General features: G+C 50.4%; 2 protein-coding genes across 2 annotated transcripts in view; one reads left to right on the top strand and one right to left on the bottom strand.

Moving 5' to 3' along the window:
• Positions 1-2,891, top strand: part of CDCA3 (cell division cycle associated 3) — a 7,199-nt gene extending 4,308 nt beyond the window's left edge. The window contains exons 5-6 of the mRNA XM_032802100.2: positions 1,924-2,045; positions 2,656-2,891. Of these exons, the coding sequence (XP_032657991.1) occupies positions 1,924-2,045; positions 2,656-2,799 (266 nt within the window). The 3' untranslated portion in view covers positions 2,800-2,891. The remainder of the gene's footprint in view (positions 1-1,923; positions 2,046-2,655) is intronic.
• Positions 2,892-4,875: 1,984 nt separating this feature from the next.
• GNB3 (G protein subunit beta 3) lies at positions 4,876-17,023 on the bottom strand. Its single transcript, XM_032802115.2, is given in 12 exon segments — positions 4,876-4,895; positions 5,271-5,352; positions 5,354-5,443; positions 5,445-5,474; positions 5,476-5,490; positions 5,933-6,134; positions 6,972-7,038; positions 7,121-7,283; positions 15,123-15,186; positions 15,455-15,561; positions 15,761-15,799; positions 16,931-17,023. Coding segments are annotated over 12 exon segments (936 nt in total). The 5' UTR covers positions 16,988-17,023.
• Positions 17,024-19,787: the final 2,764 nt, after the last annotated feature.

Genomic DNA, 19,787 nt, shown 5'->3' on the forward strand with positions numbered 1-19,787 from the left:
TTCTTTGAGGGGATCAACAAGCATGTGGACAAGAGGGATCCAGTGGATATAGTGTACTTAAATTTTCAGAAAGCCTTTGATAAGATCCCTCAGCAAAGGCTCTTAAGCGGAGTAAGATGTCATGGGATAAGAGGGAAGGTCCTCTCATGGATTAGTAACTGGTTAAAAGATAGGAAACAAAGGCTAGAAATAAATAGTCAGTTTTCAGAATGGAGAGAGGTAAATAGTGGTGTCCCCCAGAGATCTGTACTGGGACTAGTACTATTCAATATATTCATAAATAATCTGGGAAAAGGGGTAAACAGAGAGGTGGTGACATTTGCAGATAATACAAAACTACTCAAGATACTAGACTTCTGTACAAAGCAGACTGAAGTGCTACAAAGGGAACTCACAAAACTGGGTGACTGGGCAACAAAATGGAAGATGAAATTCAGTGTTGATAAATGCAATGTGATGGACATTGGAAAACACAATCCCAACTTTACATATACAGTGATGGGGTCTAAATTAGCTGTTACCTATCAAGAAAGAGATCTTGGAGTCATTGTGGATAGTTCTCTGAAAACATCCACTCAATGTGCAGCGGCACTCAAAAAAGCAAACAATGTTGGGAACAACAAGAAAGGGATAGATAATAAGACAGAAAATATCATATTGCCTCTATAAATCTATGGTATGCCCACATGTTGAATACTGTGTGCAGATGTGGTCGCCCCATCTCAAAAAAGAGATTGGAATTGGAAAAGGTTCAGAAAAGGGCAACAAATGATTTGGGGTATGGAACAGCTGCCATATGAAGAGAGATGAATAAGACTGACTTTTTAGCTTGGAAAAGGGACGACTAAGGGGGGATATGATAGAGGTCTATAAAATCATGACTGGTGTGGAGAAAGTAAATAAGAAAGTGTTATTTACTTCTCATAATGCAAGAACTAAGGGTCACCAAATGAAATGAACAGGCAGCAGGTTTCTAACAAAAGGAAGGGTTTTTTTTTGTTTTTTTTCAGAGTCAACCTGTGGAACTCTTTGCTAGAGGATGATGTGAAGACCAAGACTATAACAGGGTTCAAAAAAGAACTACATAAGTTCATGAAGGATAGGTCCATCAATGGCTACTAGTGAGGATGGACAAGAATGGTGTCCCTAGCCTCTGATTTCCAGAAGCTGGGAATAGGCAACAGAGAATGGATCACTCAATGATTGCCTGTTCTGGTCATTTCCTCTGTGGCATCTGGTATTGGTCACTGTTGGAAGACAGAATACTGGGATAGATGGGCCTTTGGTCTGACCCAGTATGGCTGTTATGTTGGAGAAAAGGGGAAAGATGCATGATAAAAAGCATTGCTTGTTTAAGTGGAGGGCATTTAACTGGTAAGGTTGACCAGCTGCTACTGGGCTGAGAGGCACAGTTTGTGAGGTGCCTCAGCCAGAGAAGGCAGTTTGCCCAAGGGAATGTCTATGGGGTGAGAGGAGAAGGGGCTGTAATATGGGAGCGCAGTTTGGAGAGGATGTTTCTCCTATGTGAGGCAGGACCTGTGTCCTTGCTTATGAGCATGAGGAGAAGCTCTAGCAGGTCGCAATGACAGAGCAGAGGGACCCCATAGCCCTCAGGAGTGGAGAGTAGCAAAGGATTGGCACGTGGGAGATGACAGTGAGATTATTTAACCATTGGACCAATTTACCTGTGTGTGGGATGGATTTGAGCCTTTTAAAACAGGATTGAGCTCTTTCTAAATAAGATGCTCTAGTTCACTCACAAGTCCTTGGGTGGTGCAGGAGTCACTAGCTGAAATTCTCTGGCCTGTGCTATGATGGAGGTCAGACTAGATTATCATAAAGGGCAGAAAGGACTATAAAATTGCTGAACCTCTAACTGAATTGCAGCTGCTTTTGATTGCATCTTTCTCTCTCTCTCTCCAGGGGGCAAACCCACAAGACGCAAGGCCAGCAACAAAGTCTTGGCAGCCTCTGGTGGTACCGGGCGCTCTCCCCTCAGCATCCTACAAGATGACAATTCCCCGATTACTCTCACTCCTCGCCAGGTGACGCTTAGTGGGAGTCTTGCGGGATGAGGCATTAGGACCCCATAAGGGGCAGAGTGGTGGTGGAGCCCCTTCAGGTTCTAAACACCTCATCAGCTCAGTTCAGAATTGTTTTCCCAAACAATGGGGCTTCACGCCCTTCGGAGAGATGACTCGGGCTCACAAACCCCTCAGTGTTGAGGGTTGGTTTCTAAGTTCCTTTCCCCTTTTTGGTCTTATCCTCTTAACCTCCCAATAAATAACCTGCTGTGCCCCCACCTCTCACCCCCCAAAGTTTGAGCCTCCTCAGACACTTGCAGATGATCCCCTCGCCATATCATGGCTTTACCATGCTGGGTATACCTTCCTCTTTGAATCTCTCCCCAGACCCTGGCAAGGAGGTGATTGCTAGCCCCTGTGGGATGTATCAAGATGCAGGTGCAGCCAGAGGGATTTTAAAATGTTTGTTTACTGCATGACCCCTGCGTATTTCTGAGCTCTGCCTACCTTTAAAGGACTGAGGGGGCCTAGAGCTGGTTGCAGTATCTCATGTAGGGTCTCACCAAAGCCCCAGAGAGGAACACTTCAGACTAACTTGCCTTTGCACTCAGTAATTTTCTCTCCTCTCCAGGGTAAGAGGCACCCATCACTGGCAGAGAACCTGGGGGAGTGGAAGGAGGTGGCAGCAGATCCAGGGTGCAGCCTCAAATCAGGGGGCCGTGCCTGGAATGATTTGAACAAGGAGAATCAACACTGTCGTTTGGTGGAGAATTAAACGGTTTAAGGGGTCCCCTTTCCCTTGGACTCCTGACAATAACCTTTTCTTCTATCTGTGCTTCTGGAATGGAGCTTTCTAAGGACAAAGGATCCTGCCCTTTTGGATAGGGGCACCCTGGGCCTGTATTCTCTTCTCACCCAATCTTTTCAGGGGGAGAGGATGAACAGTACTTCCTTTTCTCTTCCCTAATTTTATGCAGATCTCTTTTCATGTACAGGCTTCTGTGCTATGTGGCTGTTGGTCTCTGAAACCTCACTTGCACTGCCTCAATTTCTAAGCCCATGCATGTGGTAAATAAACACGTTTTAAAGACCATCTGGCTGCACCAGTGTCTTGTTGCATCCTGCCAGGACTAGCAGTCGCCTCCTTGCCCGGTGCCTGTCCAGTTCAGCTGTTGCTGAATCTTGAGCCCAAGATTCAACTTAGTTCTTATGGGAGGAATCCTCCACCAACCCTGAAGGGGAGCAGAGACTGATCTCCAGCATTCAATGATATATGCCATTTTGAGCCAGGGTATGTGACGTGCTTCAGTCACTAGTGGGAGCTGCACTTACTTTGAAGTAAGAGAAATATGTATAGGGGGATGTTTGTCCAAGGTTAAGACTATTCTGGGCTGGGGATACCTCACTCAGGGATGAAATATGGCATGTCTGGGAGTTTGTACCCCTCCACTCTGAGCATTGCATGCTGGTGTTGTCTCTTTAGTAGCCTAGTTCTGTGTAAGTGTGGTCATAACCTCTTTGTTGCGGCCTCTGGCATCTCATGTGGTTAGGCCCTTTCTCTAGCTACAACAAACTGGGACCCTAGGAAGGTGGCTGCTGGCCAATAATTTCCTGAGCTTGAGGAGGGCCTTCCCACATCCTCAGCTCCTGAGAGGCTTTCAGTGGCTGGACTATAGCAAATCTCAATCTCCGTCTCAACTTGACCCTGTATACTCCAGAGGGAGCCAGCCAAGTGTTGGCATCAGTGGAAGTAGGCAGGAGACTGCATAGTCCCCAGGGCACCAGAGAGGGGGAGGCCCATGACTTCTCCCTCCCTGGGGCCTGCTCTGGGAATGAGGGGCTAGAGCTGCCTGCAGTAGACAAACAAACAAAGAGTTCCCAGATATTATCCCCTGTGTTCCAAGCATCATTTGAGTAGTCCTAGGCCAGTGTCTGTCCTCAAATGATGCAGCACATGCATCTCACTTGACTCTTTATTTTTGCCTGAAATCTCCTGTATGATAGTTACATCTTGAAAGGGAGGGCTGAGGTGGTCACAAGCAAATGCAAGAGTAATACACAGCACAATGTGGACGAGGGAGAGGGACAGCTACAGGAATATAAATAAAAATAAATAATATTTCCCTGTCCTTGATGCCCTAGATGGGGCAGTGAACTCCCTCTGCTATTTGCTGCATAGATAAAATTGGGCTAATGGCAGGGGGAGGGAGTCCAACAGAAATTAGCCATCTTAGCAAACTCAGTGAGAGCCTAAGAATCTCTTCATTCACTCTTGTGCCAGGGAGGAGGGTCTCTCTGGAGGAATTAGGAGGAGGTGTGTGCTGAGAAATGGTTGTTAATGGTGTGGAGGGGGTCCCTCACCTCAAGGTAGAGGGGTCTTTTCAGGGAAATGGTGTTTGTCTTTCTGGTGGTGATCGGGGTGGGGGACAATGTAGGGATAAAAATGGTGTGGAGTCAGTTGGGAAGGAATGGGTGGCACTGGGTGTGCAGTGCAAACATAAAGCTTTGTGAAAATCTCGCTTATCTGGGGTCCTACAACCTGTCCCAGGCTGAAAGCCTTATGGCATATTTAGGAAGTCGGTTGGGGGGAACAGCTAATGGAGGCTCCTTTCTCCTGACCTCCTGCAGACTAGGGAGCCCCAACAAGAGACTCAGAGAGAGAATGCCTGTGACTAACAGGTAGAAAATACCAGTTGTGCTCAGCTGACAATGTTTGGTGTGGACACCTCCTCCCAATAATCCCCTTCACTCCAATCATCTTCTTCATTCACACAATCTTGAGGAAGCTGTCCAGGAGCCAGTAGCCACAAGCCATGCATCGGGCTGTCCCCCAGGCAGCTCACCCCTGTTGTCATGACCAAGAGAGATCCCCTGAAGGGGAGAGAGCAAACATCAAATCAAAAGAGAAGGGGTGGGAAGACATGCTACAGTGTCCTGTGGGGAATGTGGCCTACATGCCCATACACCATTATACACCAATACCAGCTGTGCACATCATCTAGCAGGCATCTTCTGCATACCTTAATGCCAAGAGAAGGCATTCCCTCAGGAGGACTGTAACCTGCCCTTCCTAGGAAAAGGGTGACTTACATCTCCAACGGAGAGTCTGGAGAACTGACTCCTCCCGGCTAACTGCCTGCCCTCTCCTAGAAAGGGGCTTTGTCTCCTATGGGAATGACTTGGCTGGGGTTCCCAGGCCTTCCATTGCAGTAGGCAGTCTGTACAGCAACTCCAGAGCCCACTCACCCCACACGCTCCCCCTTTAGGAGTCCCAGATGTTGCAGTTGAAGTCATCATATCCAGCCAGCATGAGACGCCCGCTGCGGGAAGAAGGCGACTGAGGTGATTCCACAGATGATGCTCTCGTGGGAATAGACGATGATGACTCCTGGCCGCCGCAGATCAAAGAGGCGCAAGGATGGCATCATCTGAACCGGTGCAGATGGCCTCAACCGTTGGGGAAGAACTGAAGAGGGAGACAGCACCATTCATGCAAGGGACCATAATCCTGCCCCACAGCACCTACTACATCAGCTTGCCCCCCATCCCAGCTCTGTCAGCGCCCTTGCCATTCCAGCCCAGGCCCTGGATAAGGTACTTATCTGGTCCAATTACCATAGAGTGAGCATCTTGTAAATGTTAGTGGTTTTACACCCCAGCGAGGTAGGGAAATGCTACTGTCCCCTTTACGGCTGGGGACTGAGGTACAGAGAGACTGAGGAGCTTGCCCTAGGGTAGGGAGCAAAACCCAGATCTTCCAAGTCCCACGTTAGCAACTGAATGACGTGAGCATCCTTCCTTAGATGGGTGGCTCCCCACATACAACTATGACAGTGCTTCCATGATTGTTTCAGTCCTGGGCCTAAAACACATATTTGCCGCTCCCCCAGGCTGGACAGGATACATACACAGATGGCATTGATGTCCGACTCATGCCCTGTGAATGTCTGACGGCAGGTTCCCTCCCGTACGTCCCACAGCTTGGCAGTGGCATCACAGGCCCCGGAGATAAAGAGTTTGAAGTCTGGGGAGACGGCCAGGCTCATGCAGTCTCCAGTGTGACCCATAAACACGGTCTTCTGCTGTCCTGTTTCAATATCCCAGAGCGCGCTGTAAGGGGAGGAGAGGAGAGTCCTCAGGGCTACAGCAACAGAAGTGCTAGAGTCTTGTGGCCACGGGAGATGGACCAGCCTTAAGGCTACATTAGGAAGTTTACCTTATTTTAAAAGAAAGAGTGGGAACTACGGCCCGGGCTACCTGATGAAAAAAGATGTTTTTACCAATCAAGTCGGTTTAACGCAACTGGAGCCTTCTTATCACATTGTGTCAATACAGCTGAACACCTACACAACCGGGCTACTGGTTGTGTTGTAGCCTAGGACTAAGGGCTTGAGCTAACTCTGGCCAGGTCTATGTTAGAAACTTTTGGTAGCACAGCAATGTTGCCTAGGGGGTGATATTGTAATTTTACTGGCATAAAAGTGCTGTTTGGCTGTGTAGCTTATTTTGTTCACTAAAGTGCTGAAAACTAGCAGCTATACTATCAAACTTTCTAGAGTAGACCTGGCCTCAGCTGGAAAGAAAAACACCAAGTTTATTATACAGAAGGAGAGAGGAATCAGCCTCCTCTTTGTAGCCTTCCCATACCATACTTCTCTATGCCTCAGAATTGCCACATCAAACATTCAAAAACCATGAGTCACAAGTTTCAAATGTAAAAAACTTTGGGTTTATTTTTGTTGTCCTCTTTTTGAGCCTTTAAGATGCACTGGGGTCACATTTTCCAGTTTTCTCTGCAACCATCAGGGCTAAAAACTGAGATTCTGCCCTAATCCCATGACTCCTGGGGTTGGAGCTTTAAGATAAATGCCACTTATTGGGGACTTGCAATAAAATCATTAGTTGGTAACACCAGAGTCTGGTGAGAGGACAAAGGGAATCACTCACCACGTGGTGTCTCCGGAGCTCGTCACGATATTATTGTCATCCAGGAATCGGCAGCAGGAGAGGTAACCTGAGGGGCAAGAATAATGGGTGATGAGAATAATGGCAGGGCCAGAGATGCCCTGGGCTGCAGAGGTGGGGAAGGTACTCACCTGTGTGGGCCGAGAGCTCCCTGCTCACTTTGACATTGCCTTCACGAGTCTTGAGATTGTAGATAGAGCACATGTTGTCGAGACCCCCACAGGCCACAAAATTCCCTGAGGGTGCATAGGCACAGGTCATGACCCAGGATGAGCGGAGAGGGATGGCATGAACCTGGGGAGAAATGAAACAGTCCTTGACTCTTCCAGTAAGAGAAACTGAAGAGCACAGGGCAAGAGTGCTGCCTGTTAGGGGAGCCACTCCAGTCACAGCCTCTCCCAGCAGGAGGCACTGTAGGAGTCAGGGTGAGTAAGTTGGCTGTAGGGGAAGCTCCCAGTTTCAGCCTATCCCAGCAGGAGGTGCTTGTGGGTAATTGTACCTTTAAGAGGCTCATGTTATGTAACTCGGAGGCAGTTGGAACTGAGATAGTGAATGAAGCATATCTCTGTAAAGCACTTTGTCTGAGTGATCACTGAACACCACATGGTACTAGGAGTGAAAATGCACTTAGTCAGTTACCTGAGTGGAAAAATGGAGTGGTTAAAAGCCCTCACCAGAGCTGAAATACTCTGGAATTTGGAAGACAGCTGGAGAAGTTTCCTACAGCCCTTCACTCTACATCTACAAGTCATGGGTGCCAGTAGAAAGGAAAACAGTCAGAAGGAAGCCTTATTTCTGACAAAAGCTGGTCTGAAGTACTGGATGTGTTGAATAGTGTTCAGTTAACTCAGGCAGAGGAGGCTAACTATGAAATCGTAGTACTGGCAGTGATATTTGAGTACTGCACTCCACCTAAAAATGAGACATATGAGAGATGTTTTTAATTAGAGAGAAGGCGAAACTATAGAAGATTGTGTGTCTGATCTAAGGCTAAAGAGCCAATCATGCAGTTTTGGGAGCTTACCTGAGTCCCTTGTAAGAGACCAGGTCATGTTTGGGATCTGGAACAAAACACTTACAGACAGAGATTATTAAAGACTGAGCAATTAGAATTTGCCAAGCAACAGATGTCACCCAGTCCAGATTGAAGCTCTGACACTATAGACATGATGGAGAATCCAAAATACTGCAAGAAAAAAGACCTGAGGCCTAGAGGCATCAGAACCCACAGTCCAAGTCAGAAACAAGAGATCAAAGCTAGCTCAGGCACATCCACCTGCTGCAGTCAGGCCTCCCGACACCCTAGCATCAGTACACTCAGATAGAGGAGACAGCTTAGGCCTGAGTCTATGGAGTCTAAAAAGTTTCATGTCTCTTTATGGGAGGCCAGTTTTAGCTGAAACTGACCTTAAACCATTTATTGCCATTGTGAAAAACGGCCTGGCAACCCTCTCGCCCGACCCCCAAGAATACAGAGGTTATTTTTTCAAATTGTTTTGCAAATGGAATACAAACCTGGGAGAGATCTGGTGCTTGCAGACACTTTCTAAAACATTTGGCTAAACTGGAGCTAGATTTTGAGCATGACTGATTAAAACAAAACTTGTCTGGATGAAATGTGGCCAGTGATTGCGAGAGCCACTGCTCAGCATGAGCCTCTGCAGAAGGTGATTAAGGCATAAGCACAGAGTGCCTGGGATAGCAAATGCCCAGATCCTCTATTATCAATTTAAAAATGTAAACATTGAATAAGTGGGCACTGGAGGCTGGCATCATGGGCAAGTGTCGGCATAGTGACACTGAATGAGAGGTGATAGGTAGGGTGGGGACTGATGGTGAAGGGCCTTGAAAGCAGCTTATGTTTGATGTGCTATAGAACGGGGAGCAAGCGGAGGGATGCAAAGAGAGGAGTAACATCCGAGTGATGGGTTAGGAAAATGAGCAATGCAGCAGCATTCTGGCTAGATGTGGGTGGGGCAAGATTGCATTTGTCAAGACCAGAGAGAAGGATGTTGCCGTAATCAAGGCACAAGATGATGCGAGTTGGGTGGATGGATAGGAAAAGCCATATCTTAGGGCACAGCTACACTACAGTTGGGATTAATGCTATGAGACTGACCCACCAGCGGTCAATTTAGCGGGTCTAGTAAAGACCAGCCAAATCAACTGCAGATCGCTCTCCAGTTGACTCCTGTACTCTACCCCTGACAGAGGAGTAAGGTAAGCCAATGACCCCCTGCCGTGGAGACCCCGCGGTAACTCAGTGTAAAGTACATCACATCGCTGGAGTCATGAAACGTAGGTTGACTTACCACAGTAGGATAGTCAGCCTTAGAGATTTGGGGCACCACATTTCCTGGTGCCCCGTGCAGCTGCGTGCTGCTCCAGCCCCTGCTCCGCCTCTTCCCCAGAGCCCCTGCTCTGCCCCAGTCCCCACCCCCAGGCCTGCACTCACTGCATGGTAAGTAGAGCGACCCGGCTCCAGCCTGCTCCTTCACCCTGGCTCCCAGCCATGCCACTGGTGGAGCAGGCTGGGACCAGGGGGCTGTTTCCCCCTTTCCCCTAGCCCTTTCCCTGTAAAGGCCTGGGGCCAGCCCCCCACCCTCCCACAGAGGCCGAGGGCCCCACACAGCCCCTCCATGGGGGGGCTGCATAGGGCACCAAAGTGGCTAGGGATGGCCCTGCCTCCAGGGACTCAATCTTGGAGCCTTCAGCACCCCTGCTTCTCACCGTGAGCTCCCTTCAGCAAGTCCACCTGAATTGGACACCTGGGAAAGACTTGCACACCCAAATGGAGCAATGAACCCCTGACTTCCTGACTGCAGTGACTCTCAGCCAGTGCTGAGTAAAAGCAGATGGGTTTATTAGCTGTCGGGAAAACAGCACAGAAAGTCCTTAGTTAACACAGAGCACTGGCTCTCAACCTTCCTAGACCACTGTACCCCTTTCAGGCATCTGATTTGTCTCGTGTATCCCCAAGTTTCACTTCACTTAAAAACTCCTTGCTTCCACAATCAGACACAAAAATACAGAAGTGTCACAGCACACTAGTACTGAAAAATTGCTGACTTTATCATTTTTACCATATAATTATAAAATAAATTAATTGTAGGATAAATATTGTACTTAAATTTCAGTGTATGATATGATATGTAGAGCAATATAAACAAGTTCTTGTCTGTATGAAATACTAGTTTGTACTAATTTTGCTAGTGCTTTTTATGTAGCCTGTTGTAAAACTAGGCAAATGTCTAGAAGAGTTGATGTACTCCCTGGAAGACCTCTGAATACTCTCATGAGTACGAGCGCCTCTGGTTGAGAACCACTGACACAAAGAATGGAAAGTTACAGCAGAGTCCATCTGGGTCAATTCAGAGCTCAGAGCCCTCTGACCCCTTTGTTGTCCGATTCTAGAAACTTCCTTCTGCCTCCAGCAGCCCACACAATATAACCCCCAGCCCCTTCCCAATCCTTTGTTCTTCAGTTCGTCACAACCAGCTGGCTTCCTATGGAGGGTGGGCGATCCACGGTCATTTGTTGCCAGGTGCCAAAAGTCCAGGCAACTGGAGTGGCCAGTGTCTCCTGGGACTCTCCACGGGCATGGGGTTCAGGCAGCTAGGCATTGGTCCTGCCTGTATCTCTGGGTCGCTGCAAAGAGTACACAACCTTTTCCCCCTCCCACCTATTTAACTATGTACCACACAGGGGAAACAGAGGCACACGCAGTAGTCATCCAAAATTAAAAATATGAAAAATTTCCACTCCATCACGTCTTCTCTCTTTGAGACAAACTGAGTGGGGTCACTTCAGCCACTGACCTGGCAAAGTTTGAACCCACCAATGTTACCCATAGGCAGGGCCATCCCTAGACATTGTGGTGCCCTATATAGCATCCCTGTGGAGGGGGGCTGGCCCCAGGCCTCCGCGGGGTGGGGGGAGAAGCTCTCATGCAGACCCCAGCCCTTTTGTCACCCCAAAACCTTTTGGTTTGAAACTGGGCTGAGATCCTGCCACTGCCTCTCCCCCTTCATCTGCCAGGGAGTGAGGATCGCGGTGATCCCACATTCCTCTTGTGCCAGCTGTCTTGACTGCAGCCTGGGGTGTCCTTACCCTTGGTTGGAACCTATTTATATTGGTTATTAACCCAGTCACAACTCTGCGGCTCTGGTATCCCAGCATCTGGTGAGGGATGCAGGATGCTTCTGCACATTGGCAGGTCCCCTCTGGAGTTATGTCCCAACTCCAGCGCTGTATAAATACAAGGAGCTCATCTCCCATCCCAGGGTCAACCCAAGTCTGAGTCCTCTCTCAGCTCTTTTTCATGAATGGCTGTAATTTGGGCAGTGGCGCTGTTCTTCTTCATGCTTCTGCTGCTTCTCCTGGTCCTCTAGCTTTTGTTGCTCCAGCTGCAGCTCTTTTGCTCTCAGCTCCAACTACTTCAAATCTACTGATGGGAAACCAGGTCGTGAAGACCCCTCTGCTGGATGGGGAACTGGGTCTGGTGGGCACCCTGCTGCTGCCTCTGCTGCTCCCAGACCCTCTTGAAGCCTCACTTGGGCCTGGAACCTGCTTCTTAGACTGGTCATCCTTCTCCAGCTGTGCAATCAGCTGCGCCTTGTTGAGCTTCCCAACGCTTAGCCCGCTCTCCCTGCACAGGTTTGCAATATTCTTCTTAGGGAGATGATTACACACCATTTTCTCCCTGTTTTCTTTAACTTCTCTTGTTTTACTGCTGCCAGCACTTCTGGTGCCTTCAGCAGACAACTGTCTATTGGGTGCATTCGCCAACCATCCTCTGCTATCACCTGTCATGAATCCACAGGTCCAATGCTCTTGAATGGTTCTGGAACAGTCCTTTCGAGGACCCCTTCTGTGTGTCAGCCCCCTTAGGGTCACTCTGTCACTACAGTAGGCCTCTTAGCTTCACTGCCTCCAGGGACGCAACCTCAGAGCCTTCAGCACCCCTGCTTCTCACCGTGAGCTCCCCTCAGTCTGTCCACCTGAATTGGACACCTGAGGAAGACTTGCACACCCAAAAGGAGCAATGCATCCTTGACTTCCTGATCTGCAGTGACTCTCAGCCAATGTTGTAAAAGCAGAAGGGTTTAATAGCTGTCTGGAACGTAGCATAGAAAATCCTTAGTTAAGATAGGAAAGTTACAGCAAAGTCCACCTGGATCAGTCCTGACACCCTCTGACACCCTCTTTAGTCCCAGACTAGAAGCTGTCCTCTGCTTCCAGCAGCCCATACAGTACAATACCCCCGCCCTGCCTCTCCCCACTCCCCAGTCCTTTGTTCTCCAGCTGGCTTCCTAAGGAGAATGGGCCATCCATGGTCATTTGCTGCTAGGTGTCAAATGTCCAGGCAATTGGAGGACCATTGTCTTCTGGGACTCTCCACGGGCATGAGCCCCAGGCAGCTAAGCGTCGGACTCACATGTATCTCTGAGTCACTCCAAAGAGTAAAGGACCTTTCCTCTAGTTAGCTATGCACCACACAGGGGAAACTGAGGCACACACAATTGTTATCCAAAATATTATGAAAAATTCCCCCTCCGTCACAAGCTCCAAATCAAAGATGACACCTGGGTTACGGGCCTGAGTGACAGGCAGGATGGTGGTATTGTCCAGAGCCATCAAGACAGGAGGTAGGAAAGAGGACTGTTATTCTCACTTCCCTGAAATAGTTTTACTAGATTGAGTATATCAAATCTATTCTTAGAACACATGGTGTACCTAACCTCATGAGATCTGACAACGGGCCACAGATTAGTGGGCATAAGAGTAAGCAGTTTCAGTGAAGTAGTTATTTAGACATAACTGCTAGCCCCCATCATCCCCATTCCAATGGGTTGGTGGGAAACAGTCAAAATAATAAAATATCTACTGAAAAACGCCAAGGAGTCAGATTCTGATCCATGTTTAACTCTATTAAATTATAGAATGCCACCAGTGAAGCACGAGTTGTTACCTGTTGACATTTATTTCACAGAAAACAGAACCAGAATGCCTGTAATGATAGAAGCTGATGTCAGAGAAACTGGGGACTTGCAGATGTATAAAGAGACAGAAAAGACCAAACCAAAAAAAAATCGTTATAATCTAGGGTCTCAAGAGCTGCCAACACTTCAAGAAAATGATGCCATGCATCTCTATCATGGGAAACAACAGCTGCAAATAGCAGTGGTTTACACCACTGCTATTTGCCTCCCCAGACAGACACTTACTGAAGAGGAATAGGCAACACCTTCTCCAGCTTCCACAAGAGAGGGAGATAAGGGGCACTGGGTTTGCCATGTTGCCCAAGGAGGTCTCAGACAGGCAACAAGCACAGCAGGTTAAGACAAATGAGCCCGAGCACTTAGCACTGACAGAATAAATGGACGCAGCCTCCTGACAATAGCAGTACTGATATTTCAGAGTAGACCTGCAAGTCCAAGCAATGGTGCCTAGTGTTGTGAGTTTGATCCTTGAGGGGGCCATTTGGGGATTAGTCCTGCTTTGAGCAGGGGGTTGGATTAGATGATCTCCTGAGGTCCCTTCCAACCCTAATAATCCATGATTCTATCTCAGAGATTAATTGCACATCGTTAGTAAATACAGTCAGTAGATGGACTGGAAGTATTTGGAATTGTATGTTATGTAAATATTGATTGTAAATTGTTATCTTTAAATCTGGCTGGGAAAGGGAGACGTGGGAACTGTACCTTTAAGAGGCTCATGTTATGTAATGCAGAGGCAGCAGGAACTGAACCACCAAATGAAGCGGATCACTGAACAACACAGTATGGCAGTAGTTTGGCTGAGGGGGAGCTCCCAGCCATGGGCTCCAGGTTTATATCATTTTTGTGGTGCACAGAATGGCTCCAAGCAGAGCCCTCCTGTCCATAGGACGGATTGGGGCAACCACCCCGGGCCCTGTGCTCTGGGGGCAGGACCGGCGCTAGGGTTTCTGGCGCCCTAGGCGCAGGGACATTTCGCCCCCCTGCAGCTCCCTGACCCCGGGCGGGGGGGGCACCCTGGGCTGCCGGGCTGCGGTGCACTGACCTCAGGGGCGCGCTGACTGGCGGCACCCTGACCCGGGGGACACCTTGGGCTGCCGGCGGCAGGCAGTTGCTGCTGCCGGCAGCTCAGCCCCTCCAGCAGCAGCGGCTGCAACCATTAAAAAATTTTGGGGGGGGCGCCACTTTTTGGCGCCCCCAAATCTTGGCGCCCTAGGCAACTGCCTAGTTCACCTAAATGGTTGCACCGGCCCTGTCTGGGGGGCCCCAAGCTTCAGGGGGACGTGGGGTGCAGGCAGAGCTGTCCCATTCTTAGGATGGAGCGGGAAAACTTCCCTGGGCCCAAGGCAGCCTGGGTTGGTTAACGGGGGGCCTGGCGCCAGCAGCAGCAAGCGACCCGGCCTCAGCCCGCCCCGCTCTGCTCCACCGTGCCGGCTCCCAGCATTGCTTGGGGGAGGGGGCGGAAGCCAGAAAGAGGTGGGGCGGGAGACTTGGGAGAAGGGGTGTAATGGGGGTGGGGAGGGGGCAGAGAAGGGAAGGGTTAGGACTGGGTCGCTCGCTGCTGCCGGTGCCTGGCTCCCCTGCTAGCCCCGCAGGCTGCCCTGGACCTAGAGCCGTCCTGTCCATAGGACAGACCGGGGCAACTGCCCTTTGCCCCGTGCTATGGGGTGCCCTGCGCTTTGGGGTGATGCGGGATCCAGGGTGGCCTGGAGGGTTAGCTGGGGGCCTGGCGCTGGCAGCAGTGAGTGACCTGGCCCCCTCTCTGCCTGCAATATACCCCTTCCCCCAAACCCCGCCCCACCACTTTCTGGCTTCCTCCCCCGCCTGCAAGCGATGTCAGGTGCAGGTGGGGTAGAGCAGAGTGGGGTGGGCCAGGTTGTTCGCTGCTGCCGGCACCAGGCCCCTTGCTAACCCACCCAGGATGCCCTGGACCCCATGTCCCCCTGAAGTACGGGGGCCCCCAAAGCATGGTGACCCCAAACATTGGTATAGCCAGGCCCACGTTCCTAAAAATTGGTTGAGCACGGGCACCACAGGCCCGTATAACTCGCCGCCTATGCTCCCAGTTACTCCACTCCAGGCATCCCCTAGCAGGTGATTCTGGCTACTGCTGTGTGCTCCCAACTCGTACCTTATTGGTTGTGTAAGTGTCCCACACGATCAGTTTTCCATCCTGCGAGGCACTGACCAGGAGTCTACGAGAGAGGAAGCAGGCCCTGTTAGTGTCACCTCTCCCACTGGGCCACTCCCACCAGCATCCCCCTCCCCTCCCTGTCACTGCACCAGCTCACATTCCCTAAATAAGCATCAGGGATAGGGTGACCAGATGTCCCCATTTTACAGGGACAGTCTAGATTTTTGGGTCTTTTTCTTATATAGGCTCCTATATCCCCCACCCCCATCTCGATTTTTCACACTTGCTGTCTGGTCACCCTAAGCAGGGGCAGCCAGTGTTTCACTCACTTGGAGTCCGTGCACCAGTGCATTGCATAGATCTTGGCCAGGTGCCCACGCAGGGTCCTCCGCGTACGCATCTGAATGCGTCCAACTACCTCCACCCCGGACACAATCTAGGGGGATGGGAGATTCCCCCAAGGAGAGAGAGAGTTAAAGCTCAGCCAGCAGGGAAGGGGGTTCTCCAACCCCCCACATTGCCACATGGCTCCATCCCTCATTCCCTCTCCAGGCTGTTCTGGGAAGCGCAGCCTGGGGGTTGTGGCTGATTTGCACAGCCACACCTGGTTGAGGTTGGCTAACACCATCTCCTACCTGAGCAAGTGTAGTGTCAGCACAGGCTTTCCGTGCATCCTGCAGGGAGAGAGGGAATAGCAAGAGGCAGAGCGAGCATGAGAGACAGGAGGCAAGGGCAAGAGAGACTCAGGTACAGAATTTGAAAACCTCTTTAGATTTACTTCCATTGTAAGCAACTTGGGCCAGGGACTGTCATTTTGTTCTGTTTGTACAGGCTCCTGGGTCAGGGCTAGGGCTCTTGGGCACTATGGTAATAACACAAATAATCATAAAGAATAAGCTGGAACACAACCCCCACCTTCTCATCCCACACCCCAGGCCATAGGCCCCGGCCGACTTTCTCTGCTCTCACCAGTGAGTGCTTCAACCCCCCCTCTGCCCCCAGCATCCGCCCCCACTCACCCCTTCCTCCAAGTTCCACCCCCACCCTGCCTCTCTCAATGCTCCGCCTCCACCCTGCCCCCATTCTACCCCCTTCCCCAAGTTCCCGCCCCACCTCTTCCCCCCCAAGTGTGCTGTGTCCCCGCTCCTCCCCCTCCCTCCAAGAGCATCCTGAGCACCACCAAACAGCTGTTTGGCAGCAGGCAGAAGTGCTGGGAGGGAGGGGGAGGAGCAGGAACATGGCACGCTCAAGGGAGGAGGTGGGGAAGAGGCAGGGGGAGCTTGGCTGCCGGTGGGTATTGAGCACCTGCTGATTTTTTCCCTGTGGGTTCTCCAGCCCTGGAGCATCCATGCAGTTGGCGCCTATGCCTCAGGCTATACAGCTAATTTTCTCCACACTAAGCCCCTCCTCTGGGGTGCACCCCACGCACACCCCAAAGGACAGGGAGATTAAATCTTGGGGAGGAGAGGAAGGAATCAAATTCTATGATGTGACACTCCTTCCCCGGCCTCACAGACCACCCACCACCTGCCATTCATCCCTAGCACATGCCATGCACATTTCTTTCTTATTGGGGGCAGGGAGGGGGGTTTAGTAGTTGCCTTCTTAGTAGGGGCTCCTGGGATTAAGGCAGGAGAGAGCTGAGGTCTCCCTGGCTGGGAATTCCTTGCTGTGGAGGGAGGGGCTCCTTCAGGATAGGGTTATTTTGGGCAGAGTGGAGCAGCTCCCTTGGGCTGGGATTCCCCTGAGCAGATGGGAGAGGGGAGAAAGTGAGGTGCATGGACTGGTTCCATCTCCAGTGTTACCGCAATCTGCTTCTTCAGCTGCTCGGCCTCTTGCCTCATCTGTTCCATTTCCCCCATCTCGATCAGCTAGTAATGGGTCCTCCACTTGGGATAACCTGAGTCCTGGAGAGACCAAAATGAGGGGGAAGGGGTGGCTGTCAGAGGCCACTAGTTAGAAGGTCTCATCTTTCCCTCACACCTCCCATTGCTCAGCATCCCAAAGGGCTTTACACACTCCATGTGCACATGGAACACTTTACCCACCTGCTGAGATGCAGCAATCTCTGGGATGGGACTTGGCAGCCATTTAGCAGCTGCATTATAGGGCATTTGGGACAGGAAGTGGAGTGCTGTATCTGGTTGAACCTGTGTGAGGACTGTAGGAAGGAGGAATGGATTCATCTCAGTTGAGGTTTGGCCAAGAAAATGCGGTTCATTGCACAACTCATGGGGAGAGTGACAGATCTCGGGCAATCAGGACTCTAGTTTCATATTTTCTCTAAAAACATCTCTAGCATCACACAACACTGGGACCTGGGCTAACTCAGAAAGGAGAGCGAATCAGCTACACAGCTCTCTGAAATGTACTTAAAATGTCCACTTTACCCCAGTGATTCTAGCTCCTCCCCCAGTCTGCAGACCCCATCCTGTCTCCCACACACCTGCTCTTTGTTAGTTCAACATTTCCCCGGTGATGGTGTCAGATTCCCGGATGGGCCCCATGTGATTTGCATCTCATCTGTGTGTCGGCAGAGATCAGCTCCCAGGTTTGGAGGTTTCCTTAGGCCCAGCCAGCCCCGAGGTTAGTGACAGACCCTTCGCCAGGACCACAGTTTCCCAGGCGAGGGAACACGATGGGCTGTACATGCAGGATTTCTCCTTCCAGCACCGAGGGGTTACTTTGGCCATTCTCACCAGGTAGGCAGGGGTTGCCTTAGCCCTGTTCGAGGGAATCCTTTCTTTCCACAGTCCGTGCTCTAGCTCCCAGTTTCCCTGCCCTTGGGGGGACAGCTCCTTGAGCTCACGGACCCCTCAGCACTGGGGGGATAGTTCCTGAGCAGCTTTCCTTTGGCTCAGTCTCAGCCCCTTCCTTATGGTTGCTCCTGCTGGGGCCCTCCTCAGGCACATGCAGACAATTCTCAAATATCTCCTTTTATTCCTGGCTTTGCAAGCCAGCCGGAATTAGCTCTTTGACTCTCTCCCCAAAACTCAACTCCACCACCCCTTGAGCCTTTCTGTGGCTCTTCCTTGAGTCCCCGCAACCCGAGCCACACTTCAAGATTCTCAAAGCCCTGTTTGGGGGCCCCTTGAGAGGCAATGCAGAATCTCAGCTTTCATTACACACAAGTTGGTTTCTTGCTCTTTTTCTTGCAAAGAGCCTTACAAATGCAATGCAAGGACTCCAGGAAAGCCAAGGTCACAAGCCCTTGGATTTTTGGGATGGCCCATGGCTGCATTTGTGAGAGTCAGTGACCCTTGGGCTGGCCCTGATGCTTGTAGGGTGAGCCAAGGCTCCTCTCTGCTAGTTGCCTGTGGCTGAGTGGTCAGGGTCACCTGTGGCCACCCAGAGGGGCAGCTCAGTAGCATTAGAGGCAGCATATTCTAGTGGAGTATGGCCAGCAAATCAGTAATCTCAATACTGATCCCAGCTTCCTCTGTGGCTGTACCACAGGTCCCCCTGTTATGAAATGAGGTTAATAAGCATGACCCACCACATGGTGGGCCTGAGACAACCAGCTGATGTTTGATAGGTGTGGCACAAAAATCCCCCAGAATTCACAGGGAGGACTGGCTGCTTCCCCCCAGCTCCCAGCCTGCTTGGAGAATTGTTCCTCTAGTAAAAGTTGGTGACATGTTCCCTGTTCTCCTGCAGCAGCTGACTGAGTGGAGACAGGACCTAAAAATCCCTCCCAGCACCAGCCCCACTAGTTCAAAAATCATGAGTCAAGCCCCAAGATCATGAGATTTAAACCAAAAATATATGTGCCTCCTTGTTTCTTTGCTGTCTGGTTTCTGGGCCTTCTGAATGCACTCAGGTCCCGTTTCCCAGCTCTTCTTCCCAGCAGCAAGGGCTAGAACTGTATTTTTTAAAATGAAAGCTGAGATTCTCAGGTAGTTACGGAATCAGGAGCAGGGGCTTTAGGAAAAGCATCAAATATCATGAGATGTGATAAAATCATGAGCTGGCAATACTACCAGACACACTTTTTATAGTCCATTAAGTTCTGAAGAAATGGGGTTTTTTACCCACAAAAACTTATGCCCAAATAAATCTGTTAGTCTTTAAGGTGCCACCGGACTCCTTGTTGTTTTTGTGGATACAGACTAATACGGCTACCTCCTGAAACTTAAGTTCAGGGTGTATTCTATACAGCCATCCCCAGCCCTGGAAATCCTAAGGCCAGACTGCTGAAGAACAAGAGTCCCCCAAAATCAGGAATCAGTTACCTTTCAGGCATGGGAGGTAATCTTCCTTCACCCTGCTTCCACCTTCCCATGCATCAGCAATGTCCTAGAGACTGTGCCCAGCTCTGTTCAGCTGCCTCCACTCTCATCAAACCAGGTAATTTCCCTCTCACCTTGCGTGGACCCTGTGCTACAATTCTGCCATTAGTTCTCTGTACCTCCTCACTGTCATCTCTGGATAGTCCTCAAGCTGCATCTACCATCTTGCAGTGCGTTTCTCTCTGGCTCATCTCCTCCAGCCTCTGCTCCTGAAATCTAGGCCCCTCTTCTGAAATCCTCATCTCAGGCTCCATATCCTCTGGCCTGGACAATTGCAGCTTCCTCGCATCCAGCCTCCCTACAGCTGTTTGGCTGTGACACCCCTCCAGAAGCTTGCTTAAGTTGACTTCACAGATTTCTCTCTCCCCCCTAT

This window comes from Chelonoidis abingdonii, chromosome 1 (assembly GCF_003597395.2).
Source record: "Chelonoidis abingdonii isolate Lonesome George chromosome 1, CheloAbing_2.0, whole genome shotgun sequence".
Lineage (NCBI taxonomy): Eukaryota > Metazoa > Chordata > Testudines > Testudinidae > Chelonoidis > Chelonoidis abingdonii.